Source organism: Phasianus colchicus, chromosome Z (assembly GCF_987193195.1).
Source record: "Phasianus colchicus chromosome Z, bPhaCol1.hap1.1, whole genome shotgun sequence".
NCBI classification, from domain to species: Eukaryota; Metazoa; Chordata; class Aves; order Galliformes; family Phasianidae; genus Phasianus; species Phasianus colchicus.
Genome location: NC_143476.1, coordinates 69,953,090 through 69,973,811, shown reverse-complemented (window position 1 = coordinate 69,973,811; position 20,722 = coordinate 69,953,090). Strand labels below are relative to the sequence as shown.

General features: G+C 43.8%; 2 protein-coding genes across 7 annotated transcripts in view; both read left to right on the top strand.

Moving 5' to 3' along the window:
• CDK7 (cyclin dependent kinase 7) overlaps positions 1 to 17,697 on the top strand; it is a 41,587-nt gene extending 23,890 nt beyond the window's left edge. For 2 of the 6 annotated variants that reach the window (XM_090131753.1, XM_090131756.1), the window contains one exon: positions 11,149 to 14,595. In XM_090131753.1, the coding sequence (XP_089987879.1) occupies positions 11,149 to 11,210 (62 nt within the window). In that variant the 3' untranslated portion in view covers positions 11,211 to 14,595. The other 4 variants (XR_016461897.1, XM_090131754.1, XM_090131755.1 and 1 more) reach the window with 4 other exon arrangements.
• Positions 17,698 to 19,024: 1,327 nt separating this feature from the next.
• The window catches only part of SERINC5 (serine incorporator 5), a 42,489-nt gene continuing 40,791 nt past the window's right edge, over positions 19,025 to 20,722 (top strand). The window contains exon 1 of the mRNA XM_031610187.2: positions 19,025 to 19,179. Coding sequence (XP_031466047.1) covers positions 19,153 to 19,179 — 27 coding nt within the window. The 5' untranslated portion in view covers positions 19,025 to 19,152. The remainder of the gene's footprint in view (positions 19,180 to 20,722) is intronic.

The window sequence follows — 20,722 nt, the reverse complement described above, 5'->3', positions numbered from 1 at the left end:
TGAAATAAAAAAAAATATTATCCAATTCTAATGCAGAAACAACATTTGCTTCCACAGAGTACTGTGTGAAAAAGATGATTGATCATATCCCTTCACTGTGGTAACAATTTTATTTACACTTTTCAGGATTACCAAAAAAATTGATTTTTTGATTGCTGCGGATGGTGGATGAAAATGAGAGCTCAAATGACCTGAGTCCCAACCATGAAAAACACCGTAATAGCCAATGGATGGTTATTTTTAGAATGTATTGATATGTAAAATGTCAATGTAATATTTTATTAGTAAAACTGAAGTTTTTAATTTTTTTTAAGTAGCATTTTATTTAAGAAAATAAGATGGTCTCTCTCTGGTTTGCTGTCTCGTTGCTTTGACTCATGTTTTGAGGTACCCATCTGAACCAGCTGCATACTGCTGATTCACACAGACCAATTTTGTAGTCCCTTTCTGTTGAATCACATGCTGTCCTTTACGGAGGCCCACCCTTTGGAGGAAGATGGCAAATGTGGCCTCTTCACCTGGAGCTTAAATGTACATGGCTGTCTGCCCGCCCTCATAATGTGTATTGGAAAAACTGTATAAGAGAGACAGGAGGCTTTTTGTTCCAGTTCATGCCAGCATAACAACGTAGTTTGCATGTGCTCTCTCAGACAATGTGCCTTATGAATTTCAAAGGCTATGTTCACTGTCTTGAAAACAATATAATGCTCAGAATGACTGTGAAGTGGTTGGGTTATTTTTTTTTTCCACACATTCTAGTCTTCCAGAACAGATTGCCTGAGAGCATATGAATCTGTTTTCTTCGCAGCCAAGATTGCAGTAGGGGATAGAGGGAGGCCCAGTTTGGGAAACTACACCAGACCTGTCGATGCATGGTTGTTGAACATTTTTCACAGTGCATAGACTGAGTTTAGCTCTATTGCAAAGTGTTGGGCAACTGGACTTCTCCTGAGGAATGAAACAAGCTAGTTGGTGCTGCTGATGCAGCTTAATTGCATGCTCACCATTGTGCAGTGGATCTCTGGGATGCATTTTCACCAGCAATGAACAAGAATCTGCATTCCAGTGTTGCCACCACTGGTTTCAACACACTGAAGCAAGAGGGGGAGCTACATTTTACTCACACTGAAGCCAATTTTCGGACCAGTTCCATGGTCATAATCCACCAATTTGAGTGGATGAGCTGATTGAGACGCTCGTTATTTTGTGGCATGGCAGCTGTGCAAGGCTGTCTGGAATGTGGCTTGCCTTTCACATCACTGTCACCAATGCTGAAAGTCACCGTCCACCACTTCACTGTGCACACATCCACTATTCAATCATAGAATCATAGAATCATGGTATGGTTTGATTTGGAACAGACTGTTAAGATCACCTAGTTCCAACTCCCTCCTATAGGCAGGGACACCTCCCTCTAGACCAGGTTGCTCAGAGCCCCATCCAGCCTGGGCTTAAGCACCTCCAGAGAGGGGGCATCCACAGCCTCACTGGGCAACCAGTTCCAGTGTCTCACCACCATCGCAGTAAAGGATTTCTTCCTAATATCTAGTCTAAATCTACCCTCTTCCAGGTTAAAACCATTTCCTCTCGTCTTGTTGCTACATGCCCTTATAAAAAGTCCCTCATTGTTGCAGGCTAGCAACATGACACAGAGTTCTTGTGCAAAAGATTCTGCTTTGTTTTCCCAAGCAAGCTTTTTATATTCCAACATCTATTCAGTACATTTCCACTAACAATCCAGTGGCTAGAAAGCAAGCAAGTTTCATAACAAATCTTCATAACAGCAGCGAGCTTATCTTATGCTTAGCTGCAAAACATCACGTTTATTCCCTCTTTCCCTTTCCCAGAAAGTTGGCATTCAAAGAGGTCAAACCAACCTCTCCATCCCCCACACCTCCCCAAGCTTTCCATAGGTCCCCTTCAGGTACTGGAAAGCAGCTATCAGGTCTCCTTAGAGCCTTCTTATCTGCAGGCTGAACCCCAGCTCTGTCAGCCTGTCCTCATAGGGGAGGTGCTCCAGCCCTCCGATCATCTTTGTGGCCCTCCTCAGAATCTTCCAACAACTCCATGTCCTTGTGATGGGGGCCCCAGAACTGGTTGCAGTCTAGGTGAGGTCTCATGAGAGCAGAGGGATAGAATCACCTCTCTCAACCTGCTGGTCACACTTCTTCTGATGCAACCCAGGATACAATTTGCCTTCTGGGCTGCAAGTACACATTGCTGGCTCATGTTGTGTCTTTCATCAACTGACGTTCCCAAATCCTTCTCCTCAGGGCTACTCTCAAGCCATTCTCTACCCAACCTGTGTCTGTGCCTGGGATTGCCCCAACCCAGGTTCAGGACCTTGCACTTGGCCTTGTTGAATTTCATGAGGTTGGCATGGGCACACCTCTCAAGTCTGTCCATGTCCCTCTAGATCGCATCCTTTCCTTCTAGCATGTCAACTGTACCAGTCAGCTTGATGTTGTTTGCAAACTTTCTGACAGTGCACTCGATCCCACTGTCCATGTCACCTACAAAGATGTTAAATAACACAGATCCCAACACCAATCCCTGAGGAAAGCCACTCAGGACTGGTCTCCACTTGACATTGAACACCCTGAGGGTGACCATCCAGCCAATTTCTTGCCCAGCAAGTGGTCCATCCATCAAATCTATTTTTCTCCAGTTCGGTAAGCAGGATGTCATGCGGGACAGCGTCAAACACTTTGCAGAAGTCCAGATAGACGACGTCAGTTGCTCTTCCTTTACCCACTGATGCTGTAACTCTATCATAAAAGGCCACCAAGTTTGTCAGGCATGATTTGTCCATGGTGAAGCTGTATTGGTTACCACCAATCACCTCATCTTTATTTTCCAAGTGCCTTAGCAGAGCCTTCAGAAGGATCTGCTCCATGATCTTGCCAGGCACAGAGATGAGACTGACTGGGCAGTAGTTCCCTGGATCTTCCTTTTTTTTTTTTACTTTCTTGAAAATGGGGTTATTCTTCCCCTTTTCCAATCAGTGGAATGTTTATGGGTCTCCATAAACATTCAGCAAGCATCTACAAATGTCAATTGTTGGAAGTGATCTCCTGGGAAACTGTCTTTAGGGACAAAGGAAAGGAACAAAGCTGGCAGCATGCTCTGTTCATGTTCCTGAGAGCACAAGAGCTCTCCAAGCACCAGCATAAGAAATCAGAGGAGGCAGGAAACCAGCATGGCTGAACAAGCTGAAGCAGTGGAAATGGGAATGGATGGCCTGGAAGGAATCCAGGGATGCTGTCAGGATGTGCAGGGATGGGATCAGGAAAGCCAGTGTGTGGATGGTATTAAGCTTGGCAAAGGCTGTAAATAACAGGAAGGATTTATTTACGTACACTGGTCACAAGATACACTCAAAGAAGAGTGCACCCCCTCTGATAAATGAAAAGGGAAATCTAGCCTCCTCAGCTGTGGAGAAGGCTGAGTACTTTAATGAATTCTTTGCCCCAGTCTTCACTGTCAATCAGGTTCCCCAAGTTTCTTGTGTCCCTGAACTTCCAAGGAGGGCTCAGAGCATCAAAATCTTTCCAAGTGTAAGATAAGAGCAAGTCCAAGACCACTTCACGAGAATGCATGTGTACCAGTCTGTGGGGCTGGATGTTATGCATCCCAGGGTCCTGCAGGAGATTTCTGAGTCCCCCTCTGTCATGTTTGAAAACTTACAGTTGTCAGGTGAAGTCCTCAGTGACTGGAAAAAGGGAATCAACACTCCCATTTTTATGTAAGGGAGAAAGGAAGACCTGGGGAACTACAGTGCAGTGAGCCACACCTCTGTGCTTGGAAAGGTCAAGGGGCAGATCCTCCTGGAAGCTATGCTAAGGCACATGTGAGATGAGGAGGTGATCCAAGACAGCCAGCATGACTTCAGCAACAGCACATCATGCCTTATTATTCTGGTGGCCTTCTGTCATGGAGTGACGATACCAGTGGACCGAGGAAGGGCAAGTGATGTGATCTACCAAGACTTGTGCAAGGTCTTTGACCATCAAAACTTTTCCCATCAAAAGAGGAGTGGCCAGCAAGGAGAGGGAGGTGATTGTCCCCCCCCTACTCTGCCCTCATGGGGCCCCATCTGAAGTACTGTGTCCAGGCCTGTAGTCTCATACAAAAGAAAAATGCGGAGCTGATGGAGCGGATCCAGAGGAAACCCACATAGATGATCAAAGGGCTGGAGCACCTCTCTTACGATGAAAGGTTGTGGGATTTGGAATTGTTTAGCTCGGGGAAGAGAAGACTCCAGGAAGACCTCACTGTGATCTTTCAGTACTTTAAAGAAGCTTACAAGCAGGAGGGGGGGCAACATTTTACTCACCTAGATAGTGACAGGACAAAGGGGAATGGATTTAAGCTGAAAGGGGGGAGGATTAGGTTAAATGTTAGGAATAAATTCTCAGAGGGTGGTGAGGCATAGGCAAAGGCTGTTCAGAGAAGCTGTAGATGCCCCATCCATTGAGGAGTTCAAAGCCAGGCTTGATGGGTTCCTGGGCTGCCTGAGTCGCTGGCAACCCTTCCTATGACAGGTGAGTTCGAACTATGTGATTTTTGAAGTCCCTTCCAACCCAAGCCATTCTATGATTCTGTGATTCTAACTAGTCCAAACCCCTAATAAAGCAGTTCCCTGCAGTAGGTTGCCCAGGAAAGTGTCCAGGCGGGTCTCCAGAGAAGGAGACTTGTCAGCTGCCCTGGGCAGCCTGTTCCAGTACAAAGCCTTCTGTGTCACAGAAGGAACAAAAACTGCCTTGCTTTTGTTGGTGAGATAAAGTATATGTACACCACAATAAGATAAGATTAGAGAAAGCATCAACACTAGGGTTTTTGTTAGTTATTCTTTTATTCCAGGCTTTGGAATAGTTTGACTTAGCTTTTGTGACTTCAATCAGATCTCTGGAAGGAATATTTAGGACATCTGGTAGCTATAGCTTAATATGCAATTAGTCATCTGGATACTTTGTGACAAGTTTGTGACAAGCTTGCTTTGCAAGCTTTCAATTATGCAAATCATGCTTCAGCCTTAATTATATTTTATCATGCCAGCTCATTGAGTATGTAGCTATTGCAACCTGCTTGGCTTCTGTTCAGAATGGCAACAATTAATAGGTGTTATATAAAATATATATTTTGAGCCTGCAATGCGCTTGCTTATACAAAGGTCTATCTCGTACACTTGTTCAAAATGGAATGTAATCTAAATGCCTCCTCTCTTGGACTGAGACCATTTTCCTATTCTCTGTCTGTTTGCTTGTATGTTTGTTTTCTTAGTTGTGAATCACTACTGTTTCTTCCTGAATTTTAGTACTTTCCTTTGCAAACTTGATAGTTCTTGAGATTTAAACCTTGAGATTTACTGATACTGGAATTTGAGAAACTCCTATGCATTGCATTGATATTCCTTGTATAATTTAATTGAAACTGTTTCTTTCTTCCACTATATTGCCTAAATAAAAGCAGCAAAACTCATTCTAAGAGCACAAAATGCAGAAGGAGAAAGAGCTCTGTTTTAAACAGAGTATTGCATTTTTTTTCGCAGAAACTGGGATTTCTTGTGGTGAGTTGGACCAGGACTGCTGGCTATTGCGTCCTCATCTTGTCTCCTTAATTCCTCATTAGTGCCAGTGCTGTATGATCTCCTCCCAGTCTTCATGTTGTTTTGATAAACAAGCTTAGAGCCAGTTGGAATAGTAACACTGATGCTCTGCATTTGCCCTATGCTTTTACCCGTCCTGTTGCCTTGGTTCTGTTAGCGCTCCAGGGAGCTTTGCTAGTTCTTCCTTTTACCTGTGCTCATTCTTACATTTTGTGGCTCTTCCTTTTCTCTTGACTTGCTGTCCTCTTAACTTCTGCTTGACTGTTCTGGTGGTGCATGGTCACTTATGCTTTGTGTACTCCAATATAAAGGTTCCTTTATAAATCTCTACAGCAATAGTCGGCTTTACCAGTGGCTTCTTAACATTTATTTGCTTCTCTGAGGAAGGGGAGGAATTCTACAAAAAACTGTAATTTGAGCAGCTTTTCTTTCAATCCTTCTGTTCCCTCTTACATTTCTTAATCAATTACATGAACTCTGTCTGAGGTAAGTAAAGTGTGCTCTCCATATGGCTGTAATAAAATCACAGGATAAAACAGGAATAAGTCTGGATTTAGCTTTTCGGGTTGAGATAGGGAAACTTCTTGGAGAGCTAAATTGAACACTATTCACAGGTTTAATGATGTATGCTTTGTTTGTATCCAGTAGTGTGAGGGACTAGGGAAGATACATGTATGGCTGTAGTCCTGTAGAGCACAAAGTAGTGCATAGGAGAACCTTCTGTTGATTCTTCACAAAAGCCTGCTGTGAAATAGATCTGTTCTTCCTATAAACCACTATCAGCAGCATAAAGGCTCCAGAAGCAGCTCTGTTCTTGCTAGCTCTTACTTCTTGAGAGCTGAGGCTTGCATTTTTCTAACAAATCCAAAATGGCAAAACTTAGTTCCTCTTATAATGCCAATATCCTCCTGTTTTTCAAGCTCAATAAAATCTCAATTCTGATGCTATTGAAGTGTCTTCCTGCTGCTTATGTTCATTCACCCCATTTTTTATTATTATTTTTTTTTTTAACAGCATTTGTGGGCAACTTATTCAGAAAACTATTGTCTCTTTGTTATTTCAAATGATTACTTGAGGAGTTCTGTCTCTTCCTTCCAATAATCAAATCAAACAAGCAGATCCTGCATGAGAACTTTCCGAGAATCCTGCTATGTGGCCTTCACAGATACTAGCAGTGTTGTAACTATTTCTTCTAGAGGCATCACTTCAAATTGTGCCCCGAACCCAAAATACTAACAGCACCCATTGCAATAGTAAAAAAAAGAATGGCCTGTAAGGGAAGAAGGGGGAGAAGGAGGCATTTTGATCTGAATATGTTTCATGGAATGGGGTTTATTGCATACTCCACGAGATTTGTGTCACATTAGTAGGGATGCTAATGGTTACACTGACCTACCTTTGACAATGGGACATGAACTAAGTACTTTGTTTTTGCAGAATCTCTAGTTCGGGCCAGACTGGTGGGGGGGTAATCTCAAGGAATGCATAGGCCATTCCCGAATCAGATTTTTCTTTCTATTTTTCTTTTCCACTCTGTCTTCTCTCTCTCTGACTTCACTGACAAAGAAAACTAAGCAGAAAATTCTTCAGTTCTGAAGTCTATTACTGATTTGACAAAAGTAAAAGTTTATCTTCCTACGAAATACACGTGGAACTTACTGCCTTTTTTTTCTTTTTTCTTTTTTCTTTTTTCTTTTTTCTTTTTTCTTTTTTTTCATGTCAGCATCCTGAGGAAGACAACAGAGAAGATAGCCACGGCTGCCATCTTTTTTTTTTGTATGTAATGGTAGAAAACAGTTCTAATCTGTCAGGCTTTAACTGCAGGAGTCAAGCTGATGTATTTTCAGATGTGTTTTATTTCTGCCACTGGAAGCAGTGTCTGTCAGAGAAATAAGGCAGATGGTCGAATGAGGTAACAATTCTGACAGTCTGATCTTAACATAATACTTTTCTCCCTGAGTCCTCATTGCCAGCTTGAAGAAGATAGAGAATTGGCCTGCAGCTCAGCATGTAGTTTATGCCTCCTTTAACTTCATATTCTTGTAGTGATTCTATATAATAAGACCCCTTATTCCGACCTTATTTGGTAATACATAGGAGCATGCAAGCTTCTTGTCTTCCATGCATAAGGGGAAATTTAGATTAGATAGGGGAGATTTAAATTAGATACTAGGAGAAAAAAATTCATTCAGAGCGCTGTGAGGTGCTGGCATAGGCTGCCCAGAGAAGCAGTGGATGCCCCATCCCTGGAGGTACTCAAGGCCAGGTTGAACAGGTTTCTGCATAGCCTGATCTGGTGGGTGGTACACTGCCCATGGTAGGGGCTTGGAGTTAGACGGTCTTTATCGTCCCTTCTAGCCCAAGTCATTTTTATGATTCTATGATTAATTCCAATAAAACTTAAAAAGGTAGCACTAGACTCCAGCTGCTGACTGGTTATCTAAGTGCCATAAATGAGCAAATGGGAACTCTGCTGTCTCCTACTAGCACTAAGTCCTTAGTGTTACCAGTGCTAAATGTCTATGATGATAGTTATTTGTAAGTTACTAAGTAACCTGAGATATCATATAACTGATTTAGGAATTAAAAACTACACTGGATATACTTGCTAACAGGTGAGAAAGAATAAAGTGTTTCTTGGTTTTACATGGTTTTGGACTAAAAGGTGTCAGTAAGTAGTGTGCACATAAACCAACTGTAGAGTTCAGTGCAAAGCAATGTAACCTAGAATAGGTCACACAGGTCGGCATCCAGCCAAGTCCTAAATGTCTCCACAGAAGGAGACTCCACAACCTCTCCGAGAAATCTGTTCCAGTGCGCCATCACCCTTACCGTAAAGAAGTTCTTCTGCATGTTTGTATGGAACTTTCTATGTTCAAGTTTTGGGCCATTACTCCTTGTCCCATCAACACAGCAAAGTGCAGGGCTTTGTACTTCAGTCAAAGTAATCCCATATATATGTACAAGTTGAGAGAAGGACTCCTTGAGAGTACTCTTGCTGAGAAGGACGTAGGGGACCTGGCAGATGAAAAACTTAATATGAGCCAGCAGTGTGCACTTGCAGCCCAAAAGGCCAATGGTATCCTGGGCTCCATCAGAAAAGGGGTGGCCAGCAGGGAATGGGAGGTGATGGTGCCCCCCTATTCTGTCCTCATGAGGCCCCATCTAGAGTACTGTATCCAATCTGGGCCCTCAGAATAGGAAAGATGTCGAGCTTTTGGAGAGGGTGCAGAGGTGAGCCAAGAGGATAATCCAACGGCTGGAATTCTTCTCCTGTGAAGATAGGTAGAAGGAACTGGGCTTGTTCAGCCTGGAAAAGAGAAGGATGTGGGGAGACCTCACTGCAGCCTTCCAATATTTAGAGAGATTTTATAAACATAAGGGAAATCAACTGCTTACACAGGCAAATAGTGATAGGAAAAGGGGGGATGATTTTAAACGAAGGGAGGGGAGATTTAGATTAGATGTCAGGTGGAAGTTCTTTACGAATAGTGTGGTGAGATGCTGGAACAGGCTCCCAGAGAATCTGTGGATGCCCTGACCCTGAAGGTTTTAGGGCCATGTAGGATGGGGGCCTGAGCAATCTAATCCAGTACTTGATCCAGCAGCTGGCAGTCCTGCCTGTGGCAGGGCAGTTGGAACTTGATGATCCTTGAGTTCCTTTCGAATTCAAGCTATTCAATGATTCTAGGATTTTCCTAAAACTGCTTCTGGAAAATGTGTCCAGCCCCTTAAAACAGATTAAAAAGCTGTTCCTATGAGCTCATACATCAGAAGACAACAGAAATTTTAGATGATTTTCAAGTGCCAGTGAACCCTTTGGAGCAATTATTGTAATGTTCTTTCTCCCCTTGCTTTTTTTTCCTTCTTGATTTTTCCCTTTTTGCATTTTTCTTTCCTTCCAAAGCTGTAAATAAGATCAGCCAGGAACTTTGGTGCCCTTGGCAAATAGTGCAATAGGCCATACCTCACTCTTGGGCTTCCTGCACTGAGCCAAGCATTAAAACAAGTAAGATGCTATGACTGCTTACCTTTGTGTTCAAGTGAGCTATTTCCACTGGCTTTTTGTCATATCTACAACAGAACTATGCTGTGGCAATGATCCTGATATGATTCTTACATGCACTGGCTTCTAGAACATTTCCAAGTGTTCTGGAAGCTCTTGGCTACTTAGGAGGATTTGGGAAGAAGTGCTCAGTATTCTCCAGGTAAAAAGAAGTGATGGTGCACACTTAGGAAAAAATTAGGAATGTATGTGTTTATTATGGGCTGCAGTAGTCCAGACTGTGAGATAGGGATGGTCGTGCAGTAGCACACAGGTATAACTCATAGGTTGTACATAAATTATTTTTGCTGTCTGTTGGCACCTTTGTATGGTGCTCCCTTTAACCAGAATAAGTTTTCCACAGGAAACTATTTTAGGAAACATTGCAGCGGTTATGTCATTAACTGTGTAAAAGGTCCCATTTGGATCTGAGTGGTAATTTCCAGAACATGTGCACGTGCATTTGTGCACACATATTTCTCCTCCTTCCCATAAACAGAGTTTTGATTGCTGTCTAATTTCTAGGCTAAAAAGTAAAGCACACTTTTACCTAAAAAGCAATCTAAAATTGTTTGTAGGTTAATAGACATATAAGGCATAGATTTACACTATAAAAAAATGAACAAATTGTATGCGTCACCACCACATGTAATAGATCTTGGTTTTGTTTTCTTTCTGATTGCATTTATATTTGGAAAATTTTTTATGTATTTCATTTCACCTGAATCACAGCCAAGCAGTAAATTTATTCTCATTGCATGCAGCCTTTCTCCTTCTCCTTGCTTGTTGGCACAGACCAAATTATTTTTAATTACTGAAAAGTCATGGAATTTCACAACAGAAAAAACACCATTCCTAATTGCAGCTTCATTTCAAAAGGTGTGAACAAAAATGGCACAATTTGTAATTTTCTTACAATAAAATACACTGAGCTGGTTCATACTGTGTGAGTCCTCAAAAGCAGAGAGTCCTTGAGCATTCCTGTTCAGCTATGATTTCCCCTGCCAAAAAGCTTTTTGCTTCACCATTAAACAGCTTTTGAGTTCTCTATGGAACTGGTAATATTGCATTCTTCACACAGTGAAGGGGGATAGTGAGAGTCCCAGTTTCTGCAACAATGATACATGTAGTTGGGAATAAGCAAAGCAGACGCATGTTAAAGTGCAATATCTGCAAGTGAAACTGCACTTGGGATCCAAGGGTAATGCCTTTCTTGGCAGCTTGAGCAAAGCTGATGTGCCACAGAAGGGCACTAGTGCATATGAAACAGGGTTAGCAATCTTGCAGGCAGTTTTGTAAGGCTGCCTGAAGGTGAGTGGCTGAAAGGCAAATGTTTCTAAGGCTTCATGTTCCACTATGCTGTTTGTATATTTACTGAGAGTGGAAATTGGTTTGCTCCCAGAGAATAACTGGCTTCTTACTAGCATTTTTCCTGGCAAAAACTTCATAGTTACAACTGCTAACCAAGCACTTTTCTTCTTTCCTTGCTCCTCAGCATCCAAACTGAGACCAGAGCCTGAAGTCTATTCCTCAGTATTCCCCAAGTTGACCATCTGATGCCTTCCTTTGCCTCTCACCTCTCAGTCTGACAGGTTCAGGCAGTATAATCTTTGTTGCTGTTACATGTATGTCTTTTTCCTGTCCTGACTCATTAAATCTCAGTAAATCTATGTTTTTAAAATTTCTTATACAAAAGAAGACCAAAGCACTTTTCCTTTCTCTGTGAATTTCCCACCACTCAAAAGTCATAAATCAGATTTAGCAGTTCTTCAAAGACATGATCTTTATCCTGCCAACAGGAATGGTTTGAGGTAGGAACTACTGGCTGAAGATTTTTGGCCAGTTAATCAGATTTGGGGAATACAACAGTATTATCTGATTTCAGAATCTACACATGATGGGTAAACCTTATTCTAAACGCATGGTTTGTTTCAGAGCAACTGTTCCTTACATAAAGTAACATCTGGTTGTCCCTTAGCTATTACCATGTTTAATGCTTGCCATCAACGCAGCAGGAAAATTCAAGCCTTTCTTGTGACAAATGTTTCATTAAAAAAGCCACAGAGTACATCCCAAGGCTCTGACCAACTAATTGGCAAGTCCATTACAGAGCTTCACAGTTTTCTTCAGTGAAGAGGCTGGATTTATTTATGTCAGATCACTGACATAAGGATAACAGTGCTGGCATGAAGAGGCATGTGTGGAGCTTGAGTTAATGGTTTTCCCCACCCAGACAATGCTTGCTGCTATCGCAAAGCATGAAGTTTTTCTGAGAGCACTGAGGAGGGGCAGTACGATGAGCTAACACTTTGGGTTAGACAGCAGATGTAAGCTGCTAGATTGCAGTGTGTATCACTAGGATGCTGCAAGAAGTCTCCGATGATGTAAGTTTGAAGCCTGTCACTAATACGGGCAGTTCTTTGTCTCTCTTCCCTTTTATCTGACTCTCTCTTGTCTTGCCCAGAGTGGGATACAGCTGGGCCTTAATGCTAGTTGAGAAGAAAGGGTGACTCAAAACAGTAAAAGACTGCATGATGTGAGGAAAGTTTTTCTCTCCATCACCAAACTCTTGATGCTTGTACTCTCCCATCATACTCATACGTCATCCTTTCCCAGTCTCCCCTTGCAAGACAGTTTTATTATAAAACCTCTTCCATGTTTTGAGTTAATTTTGCATGTGTGGAAATTAAGCCAACCATGACCAGCCTGCTTCTTGGGATTGTACAAGAAGTCTGGAACAGAAATAGAAAATGAACATATTCTGTGATGCTTGTCTAAACCACACGATCCAAGAACCTGACTGTTTCAAAGTTAAAAGCATTGGTGGTTTACTATCGTGTGTTTGCTGGCCACACCGCTCTCCTGCACGCAGTTCAATTCTTTATTCTTTCTCTTCAGCGCTGACTTTGTGGAGAGGAGCATTAATTAGAGGACCTGTGTTTAGACTCTTACCACCACCCCTGACATGAGGAGTCCTCCCTTGAGGTTCTGGTTGATGTTCTTCCTCTAAAAAAGTCTCAGCTGCAATGGTGACTGAACTGCAGTGGGATCCCCCAAGATCCCAGTGAGGTGGTGTTTTCTGCAACTAAATAACCATCTGATTGACAGAAATGATCTCTTGACAGTGACAAGTACCGCAGCTCTAACTTCAATATGCACAGATGGCAGAGCACCACCTGTATGCCTTTAATAAACTGTACTCCTAGAGTAATTCTGGGCTCTTCAGTTCCCAGCAGAACACCAAATTTAACACTGATTCATCTTATAATGTGCTTTTTTAAAAATTATTATTTTATTTTTTTAACCTAGAGCATCAATTTGTTGTTTGCACTCACAAGAGGAAGAGGTTTGGTGCAATACATCCTGCAATCCATACTGATTCCTTTTTTGATGTTATCTACACATATACACAGTGTAATAGCCTTAGTCACAGAGTTCCTAAGATTCTGGTATATTAAGACTACAAATAAGGTTCTAAATAGTTATCTTAAATATTACAGCACACAAATACAGATGATAAAGCAGATGAAGCGAGGGAGTCTTTCTACAGGGAACCTTATTGCTACTTTGTTTGTACTTATTGCTGACTTTGCAGTATCAAAGATAGCCTGAAATCATATAAAAAAGCTGAGAAATTAAGAGGAGAAGCTTTACTGGACCCAGCGCTCACCAACAGAAGGAATAATTAAAGAGGTTAAAATTGGAAGTAATCTGGGCTGCAGTGATCACGCCCTGGTGTGCAGTTCATGACCTTGAGAGATATGGGGCTGGCAAAGGGTAAAGTCAAGACTTTGAATTTTACAGGAGCACATTTCCAGTTCTTCAAAGAGTTAGTGAATGAGATCCACTTTGTCATTAGGGATAAAGGAGCTAACTTAAAGAGCTGGCAGCTCTTTAAGAACACTTTTCACAGAGTGCAAGGGCTCTCCATCCCCATGTGTAAGAAATCAAGCAGGGGAGGAAGGAGGCCAGTGTGGTTGAACAAAGACCTGCTGTTCAAAGTGATAAGGGATAAGAAGGTAGAAGAGGCAGGGATGAGTTGTCAAAGATGGGATCGGGAAAGATAAGGCACAGATGCAACTGAACTTGGCAAGGGATGCAAAGAATAATAAGAAGGGATTTTACAGATACATTGGTCAGAAAAGAAGGAGCCAGAGGAGCAAACCGGTGACAACAGACACACTGAAGGCTGAGATATTCAAAAAACTTTTTTGATTCTGTCTTTACTGGCAGTCTCCCTACAACTCTCAAGACTCTGAATCTTAGGGGAGGTACTGAGGTAGCAAAGCACTTCCCTCTGTAAGTGAAGATTGGGGCTGAGAACACCCGATTAACCTAAACATACAGAAGTCTACTGGGCCTAATGACATGCATACCAGGGTGCTGAAGGCACTGGCTCGTGTCGTTGCCAAGACACTCTTCATCATATTTGAAAAGTCATGGCTGTCAGTTGAAGTCCCTAGTGAAGGAAAAGAAGGAAAACATCACTCCCATTTTTAAAAGGGTATGAAGGAGTACACTGGAAACTAATAGCCTACCACCCCTGTGCCTCAGAAGATCATGCAATCATAGAGTCCTTTAAGTCATCTAGTTCAATTCCCATGCTATGAACAGGGACACCTACAGCTAGATCAGGTTGCTCAAAGTTTGCCCAGCCTGGTCTTAGATGTCTTCTCGTGTCACAACAGACCCAGATAAAATCTGTTCCCTTCTTTCTTATAGCCCCCCTTTAGATGCTGAAAGGCCTGAGGTACTGAAGCCTGAACAACAGGCCCTCACCCAAAGCTGACCTCTAGATGAACCTCACAACCAAACACTATACCACACTTAAAATGCGATATTTATCTATCTTGCTGTTTTAACCTGAATATATATATTTGATGGCAGTTCATAAAGATCTGTTGTAATGCTTTTTGTTGAACAGTAACAGTTAGTGGATCTTTATTTAGGGGCATGTTGCAAGACCCTCAAACCAGACATCTGACCTTGTTGAGAAACATGTGGTTAAAGCCTAAATAGATAGGGAAGCTCCTCCAGTTCCTCCTTGTGATCTGCTCAGGCTTTGGGTAGAATCCAAAAGGATGAAACAAGATGTTTCTGTATTTGAAGTTCCGTCAACTTGTTTATTCATCTGTATAAAAATTGGACCCCTTGGCAGAGAATTTGGAGACCTCATCTATGTCTGGACAAACTGCTTAGGATCTCACAATTGCCAGAGAAGGTTCTCTAAATCCTTGCTGTAACCAAGGCTCCCGAGCGATTATGGGTCTGGATGATGGTAAAGCATAAGGGCAATCAGTGATGTATCGTTCTTAATCACTGTAGTTAATCTTATGTACTAACAATTATGTTCATTACCTTATTTTGTTTTATTCTTGCTGCATCATTTCACTTAGAATTTTATTGCTTTAAACATAAGAAAAGATAAACTCACTTCTTTAACTTGGTGCCTTTGTCCTTTATGCTGACCCTGTCCATTGGCAAAACATAAATTGACATCACAGGCAGGATTGGAACCAAACACTGCAAAATTTCAGTTCCATCTGAAATTCCTAGGTAGAGAGACCTTCCCTATAGTTCTCTGACTCTCAAGTGGGCTAAGGCTGGAGGTATGAACAATGGGAAAGTCAGTGGAAAGAAGCTGAATTGTTGGATACATTGAAATGTATCCAAAAACTGCTTGTTGTAAAAAGAAATAGTGTGTTTGGGAAGATGGAGGTGGACCCTGTTAATAGCACACAGCACACAGGAAACAGCACCAACAGATAGAGCAGTTATCAGAATGCTCTCCCATGGAGCAATACCTGTGTGATCTGTGGAATCAAACTGTAATGTCACAATGTCAAAATACAGTTGCTTGTCAATAAGTTGGATGCTTGTCAGACTGTAGCCGAAAAGACTGCAGTTTGTGTTGTGCAGTACAGATATAAGAAAAAGAGGATGAGTGAATCATAGGAATGTGCATTTAGTGATAGCAGAAGCTGGCGTACAGTGAGATCCCAACAGATGGAATAGAGCTATTTGGGATTCTATGGATTCTGATGAGGCTGGGCTCCTAGATGAATTTGTAGGTGTGAAACCTGTATGAGGATGAAAAATGCAATTAGATGCTAACAGGTGAGGTAGGATGTGATAGAGGATTATATTCAGAATAGAGAAAATGTTGTAAGAAGGAGTTTAAACAAAGATCAGTGGAGCCTCTGCTTTCCTGGACAATGTATTTGTATGATAAAGTTTTGAAAAGTTTTTAATTGTGAGTTCAGATTACTTTGTGCAAGATGCATTTTGAAATAATGTTTACAATACTAACTTGTTAGTCTTAGCAGCTCAAGGATGTAATATTAAATAGCCTACAGAATATGACTGGCCAGGATCTGAATGTCAGTGGCATACTCTGCAAGACTGTGTGCAACAAGTCAAGGAAGAGAGGATGAAAATGACCATTTTACTGAAGATGCTGATGCTATGATGTGGAATGCTTTGTTTGTATGAGAAATAGACTGATTAAAACTACTGCACCAGCATATAAAAATGTGATTATAGCACACCTGATTAACAAGACAGGAAATCTCCTTGACAAGATAACTGAAAAAATACAGCATCTAGATGACCTTGGAGAATGGGATTCCTGGGGAAGTGCAGAAAACCAAGACACTCAAGACAATCCTCAAAGCAGAGAAAACAGGATTTCTGGAGAAAAAAAATATATATATATATTTGCAGCTTTATTAACAGACGGCATGTATGTCTCATGATAAGATTGATGGTTTTCCAACACACGACTTATGGAAGATATGTAAATGGAGAGGGTTCAGTAAGCCTACCAAAAAAGCACAGAATTGTAAAGCAAAAGATCCAGGAACAAGTCAGTCCATAGCACCTCCTCTGGAGCCTCAACAGGACTTCACATCTGGAGTGCAGGAATGGAACATTGTTTCTGCATTAGAACAAACAAGATATTTTACAAATAGTTCTTTTTGGAGGGGTCTTTTTATTTTATCAGGGGTTTCTGATAATCTCTGCATGCTCAGCAGATATATGAAATAATTTATAGTCACAGAGATTAGGAAGATGGAGTAACTTATAGGTACAGAGATTGCAGCTCTTGTCTCTCTAGCCATCTGGAATACCTCTGAGCCTTGAGTTAAAGACATGTTGTTGGAAATATCCAAATATTGCAAGCAGGAGAGCACCCAGAAAACAGTGTTACATCTTTTGTCCCCTGTTGCCTGACACTTATCTCTTTCTCCCCCGCTTTCTCATTGCTGAGTGCTTCAGGTTCACAATCTTCTCAACACTTCACTAAATATACAAACACAGGACAAATATAAATCTTTGCTGGCTAAGTGTAAACTTTTAATTAATTTAACTTCTGACCCTCACTCCACACTTGGTCATTGTTTCTGGATATCTGCTTGTCCTCCCTTGCATAGAGATAAGCTCAGAAGGAGGACAGTATCTTGATGCCTGCCTGTCCCATCCCAACCTTCCCATGGAGTGAGACAGTCTGGCCTTGCATAGAGGCCCTAGCTTTTTTAATGTTTGTTAAATCTGGTTTTCTTCTGTTGGGAGTTTCTTATCCTAACAGAACAACCCTACAATATGTTTTCTAATCCCTAACACTATACCCACATTGTTTGGAACATTTAACAACTACTGCAGTTTTGCAAGAAAGAATTGATCACATAATTCAGTAATAACGTTTCTAAAACATGCTGCTAACACATACAGTATTTCTACTTTTTAGATCAACTATTTCTAAGGATAAGTTACAGAACATAAATACATTATGTTCTATTTCTTCAAACCAATTGCCCTTTTTAATATTGAGTAAGGACAGGACAAGATAAGGATTAACTCTTGTTTAGGAATGTAGGTAAGCAGGATGTGTGGTCAGATAAGAAAAGGGCATCTGGAAACTCTGTTGACACAAGGAATGGGTCAGGATTGGATTACTTCTGTCAGAGACAATGGATCTTCTCCCATGCAAAGGAGACCCCCACTGCTCATGGCGGGACCATATGTTGATAAGTCAGGAATGTAATGAATATGCATGTGAATTCCACTGACTGTGTATTCGTTCGGCCTATATCTGTACCAAGCTTCTTCCTTACGGTGTGCAAGTTTGGAGGAGCTATCCCCCTTGCACCCAGCTTGGCGCCAAATGCTGAATAAAACATACCTGCTTTATAACCTAACTCTGGGTTATAGAGTTTGATTCCGCAAATCAATATCTAATGCAGAAACAACATTCCATTCCTACAAAGTTAGATATCGCACTCCTAAATAGTGTGATAATGCTTTACTAATGAAAAACCCTTGATAAGGAGGCTTTTCATGTTGGAAGACGCCTAATTTTTGGTTCTGGACAGATGAGACCTGAGCGATAGAGAATTTAAGAAGGAGAATAGTTAGCAATACACATGTATAGCTAGCAACAATTTATGTTCAGTCAGTACGAACATACATGTGTAATATTTTGTCACATGCTCATACATGCTGCAAGAATATCTTGCAGACAGCGATCAAACGAGAAAACAAGTCATGACATGCCCAAGGAAGTAAAGGCAAGTGGAACATGCCTGCCTGAAGAAGCATCGGGAGGACCTGGCGTCCTCCCCCCTGTGCTCTTTGCTTAACAAAGGAAGCGTCCTTTGGGCGGAATGGAAGAGGCCTCGGAGACAATCACCGTGTCAATGCAGTAAGAACAGCAGGACGGCTGCGAAAAGATAGAATCTGAACTAAGAGCTGTCAGAATGTAATTAACACATGTAAGCCTTCGGTAAAACTGTGACCCTGCGGTACCCAGCCGATGGAGAAACGGGGGAGGGGGTAAATTTGGGAGGAGACAAGGTACAAAAGCTGCAATATTGCTTCCGTAGGTGCTCTCCTGTTGGCGGGACGGCCGGCACTGCAATCGCGAATTAGCACTGCTTCACCAGAGATCCCGTCTCCTAAAAACTGTCTATCTCAGACGTTTGTGACACACGCATTCACGCTCCGGCGGAGCGCGGTTTCCTCATCCGTTCCACGCGGGCTGAAGGCGCACTGCCGGCCCCGCACCTGCCGCAGGGGCAGCCCGCGGCCTCGCACCGCCTCGGCCCGTTGGGGTGAGCCGGGGCGCGGGGCCGCGCTGCCGCCGGGCCCCGGGGCGGGCAGCGCCGAAGCAGCGGCCCGGCCCGCGGGGAGCCGCGGCACAGCCGCGCGGGCGCGGAAGGCGCAGGGGCCGCGAGCAGGCCTCGCTCCCGCCGAGGAACGCCGCGCCGCGCCCCGCAGAGCCCTCGGCCCAGCGCCGTCCGCGGGGGCCGCGCTCCCTGACGACAGCGGAAGCCGCGCGGCGGGGCCGGGCCGAGGGCTGCGGGCAGAGGCGGTGCGGCTCCGCCCGTCCGCGGCGGTACCCTGCGCGGCCCGGCCCAGCCCGCACCCGCATGGGGCGGCCGCCGCGCACCGCGCTGTCGTGAGCGAGCGAGCGAGCGAGGCGGCCAGACGCGCCGCCGGCATGTCCGCGCCCTGCTGCGCCGGCCAGGTAGGACTCGGGGCGCCGGCGAGGCGTCCTGCGCGGGCCTGCCGCGGCAGCGGAGCGGAGGGAAGGAGCGCGCGGTGCGTCCGTCCCTGCCCGCGGCCGGAGGAGCCCGGCCCGGCTCGCTGAGGGCACCTGACTCCCCGTGCTGCCTCTCGCCGCAGAGGTGCCTCTTCATAACAGCTTCGCGTTCGTAGCAGGGAAAGCCGCGTACTGCAGCGTCCCGCACATTCCGGGAGGACGGGGCAGCTCCGGCGCGGCTGTCGGAAAGGGTCCGCTGTGCCGCGGGGCGGGCCGGAGCGGGGCGGGGAGCCGGGGAAGCGCTCCGCAGGCGCTGCCCGAGGGCGCACGGAGCGGGTCGGGGTGCTGTCCCGTCCCGCAGCACCGCTCGGAAGGGCTCGGCAGGTGCCGGCGCAGTGGGAGCTGCCGGGCTGCTGCCCTTCGGCATCGGAGCGGTCCTGAAGCCGGGGTGCCCAGATCTGCCGCGGGGCAGGGAAGGACGGCGGTTGTGCCCCTTGTCTTTAGGCTCCTTTCGACTGCGCTCACCCCGCCGGCGCTTTATTCTCTGCTTAATTTTCCCAGACCTTCACTTCTGCCGCATTAACCCGTTGCTATTCGTCCTGACAGCAGCAGGCTAATTCTGTTGGTTTACAACAGGCTTTTACATACTGAAGCACCGTAAAGCCCAAATTCTGTTAGTATTGCACCACTGGCGACTGCCCACCCTCAGCTTCTGATTATTCTCCTGCTTTTGTCAGCCGTCTGGCAGTGAACTACAGCTTCTGGCAGCAGCTTGAGAGCCCAGTCTAGATCTGGTCCTGTGGCTGTTCCAGTGTTCAGCGGGCTGCAGGACTGTTCAGTGTGCCTCCACACATCTGTTCTCCAAACAAAACGCTGCCCTGTGCCACACCAAGATTCCTGTGTGTTAGCAGGAGCTGCATTTGGTAATGCTCCTCTTGAAAAAGGGGCTCCTGGGCTGCTGCCTCACCTGCATTTTTGCAGCACGTGAAGCAAGTTGCTGACCTGCTTGGTCTTTTCTGTGAAATGAAGAGAACAGAGTGCTGGTAGTAGATACTGCTAGGTGGTTGCTGGCTATTCATGCTTTCCTATCTTTTTTTTGGTGTATCTCTTGGAGGAATAGCTTAAAGCAAGACAAAAGCATTTTGAGGCTCACATGGCGAATGGCTTGCTTTAGCATAACTGAACTTCGAAGAATTCTTGAAACCACTCTTAATATCCTATGTAGTAATATCTCCTAGTGTAGTAGTGTGTTTTATTGACATTGATGTGTCACTTCAGAGTCTGGAAAGAAACTGAACTCCTTCATGATTTTGGAGCCTAAGCAAAAGCCCTAAAGTGGATGCAGTCATAGTGCCAAAATTATGCAATACCCTAGGGAAATGTATTCTGCTGGATGAAACTTTTTTTTTTTTCTGAAACTTATATATACAGCATGTTGCTGGATTTACACAAGCAAACTTAGTGTGGATAACCTTTCTACAGATTAAGATGATAAATGATATAAAACATGTTTCAGTAATGTGCACTG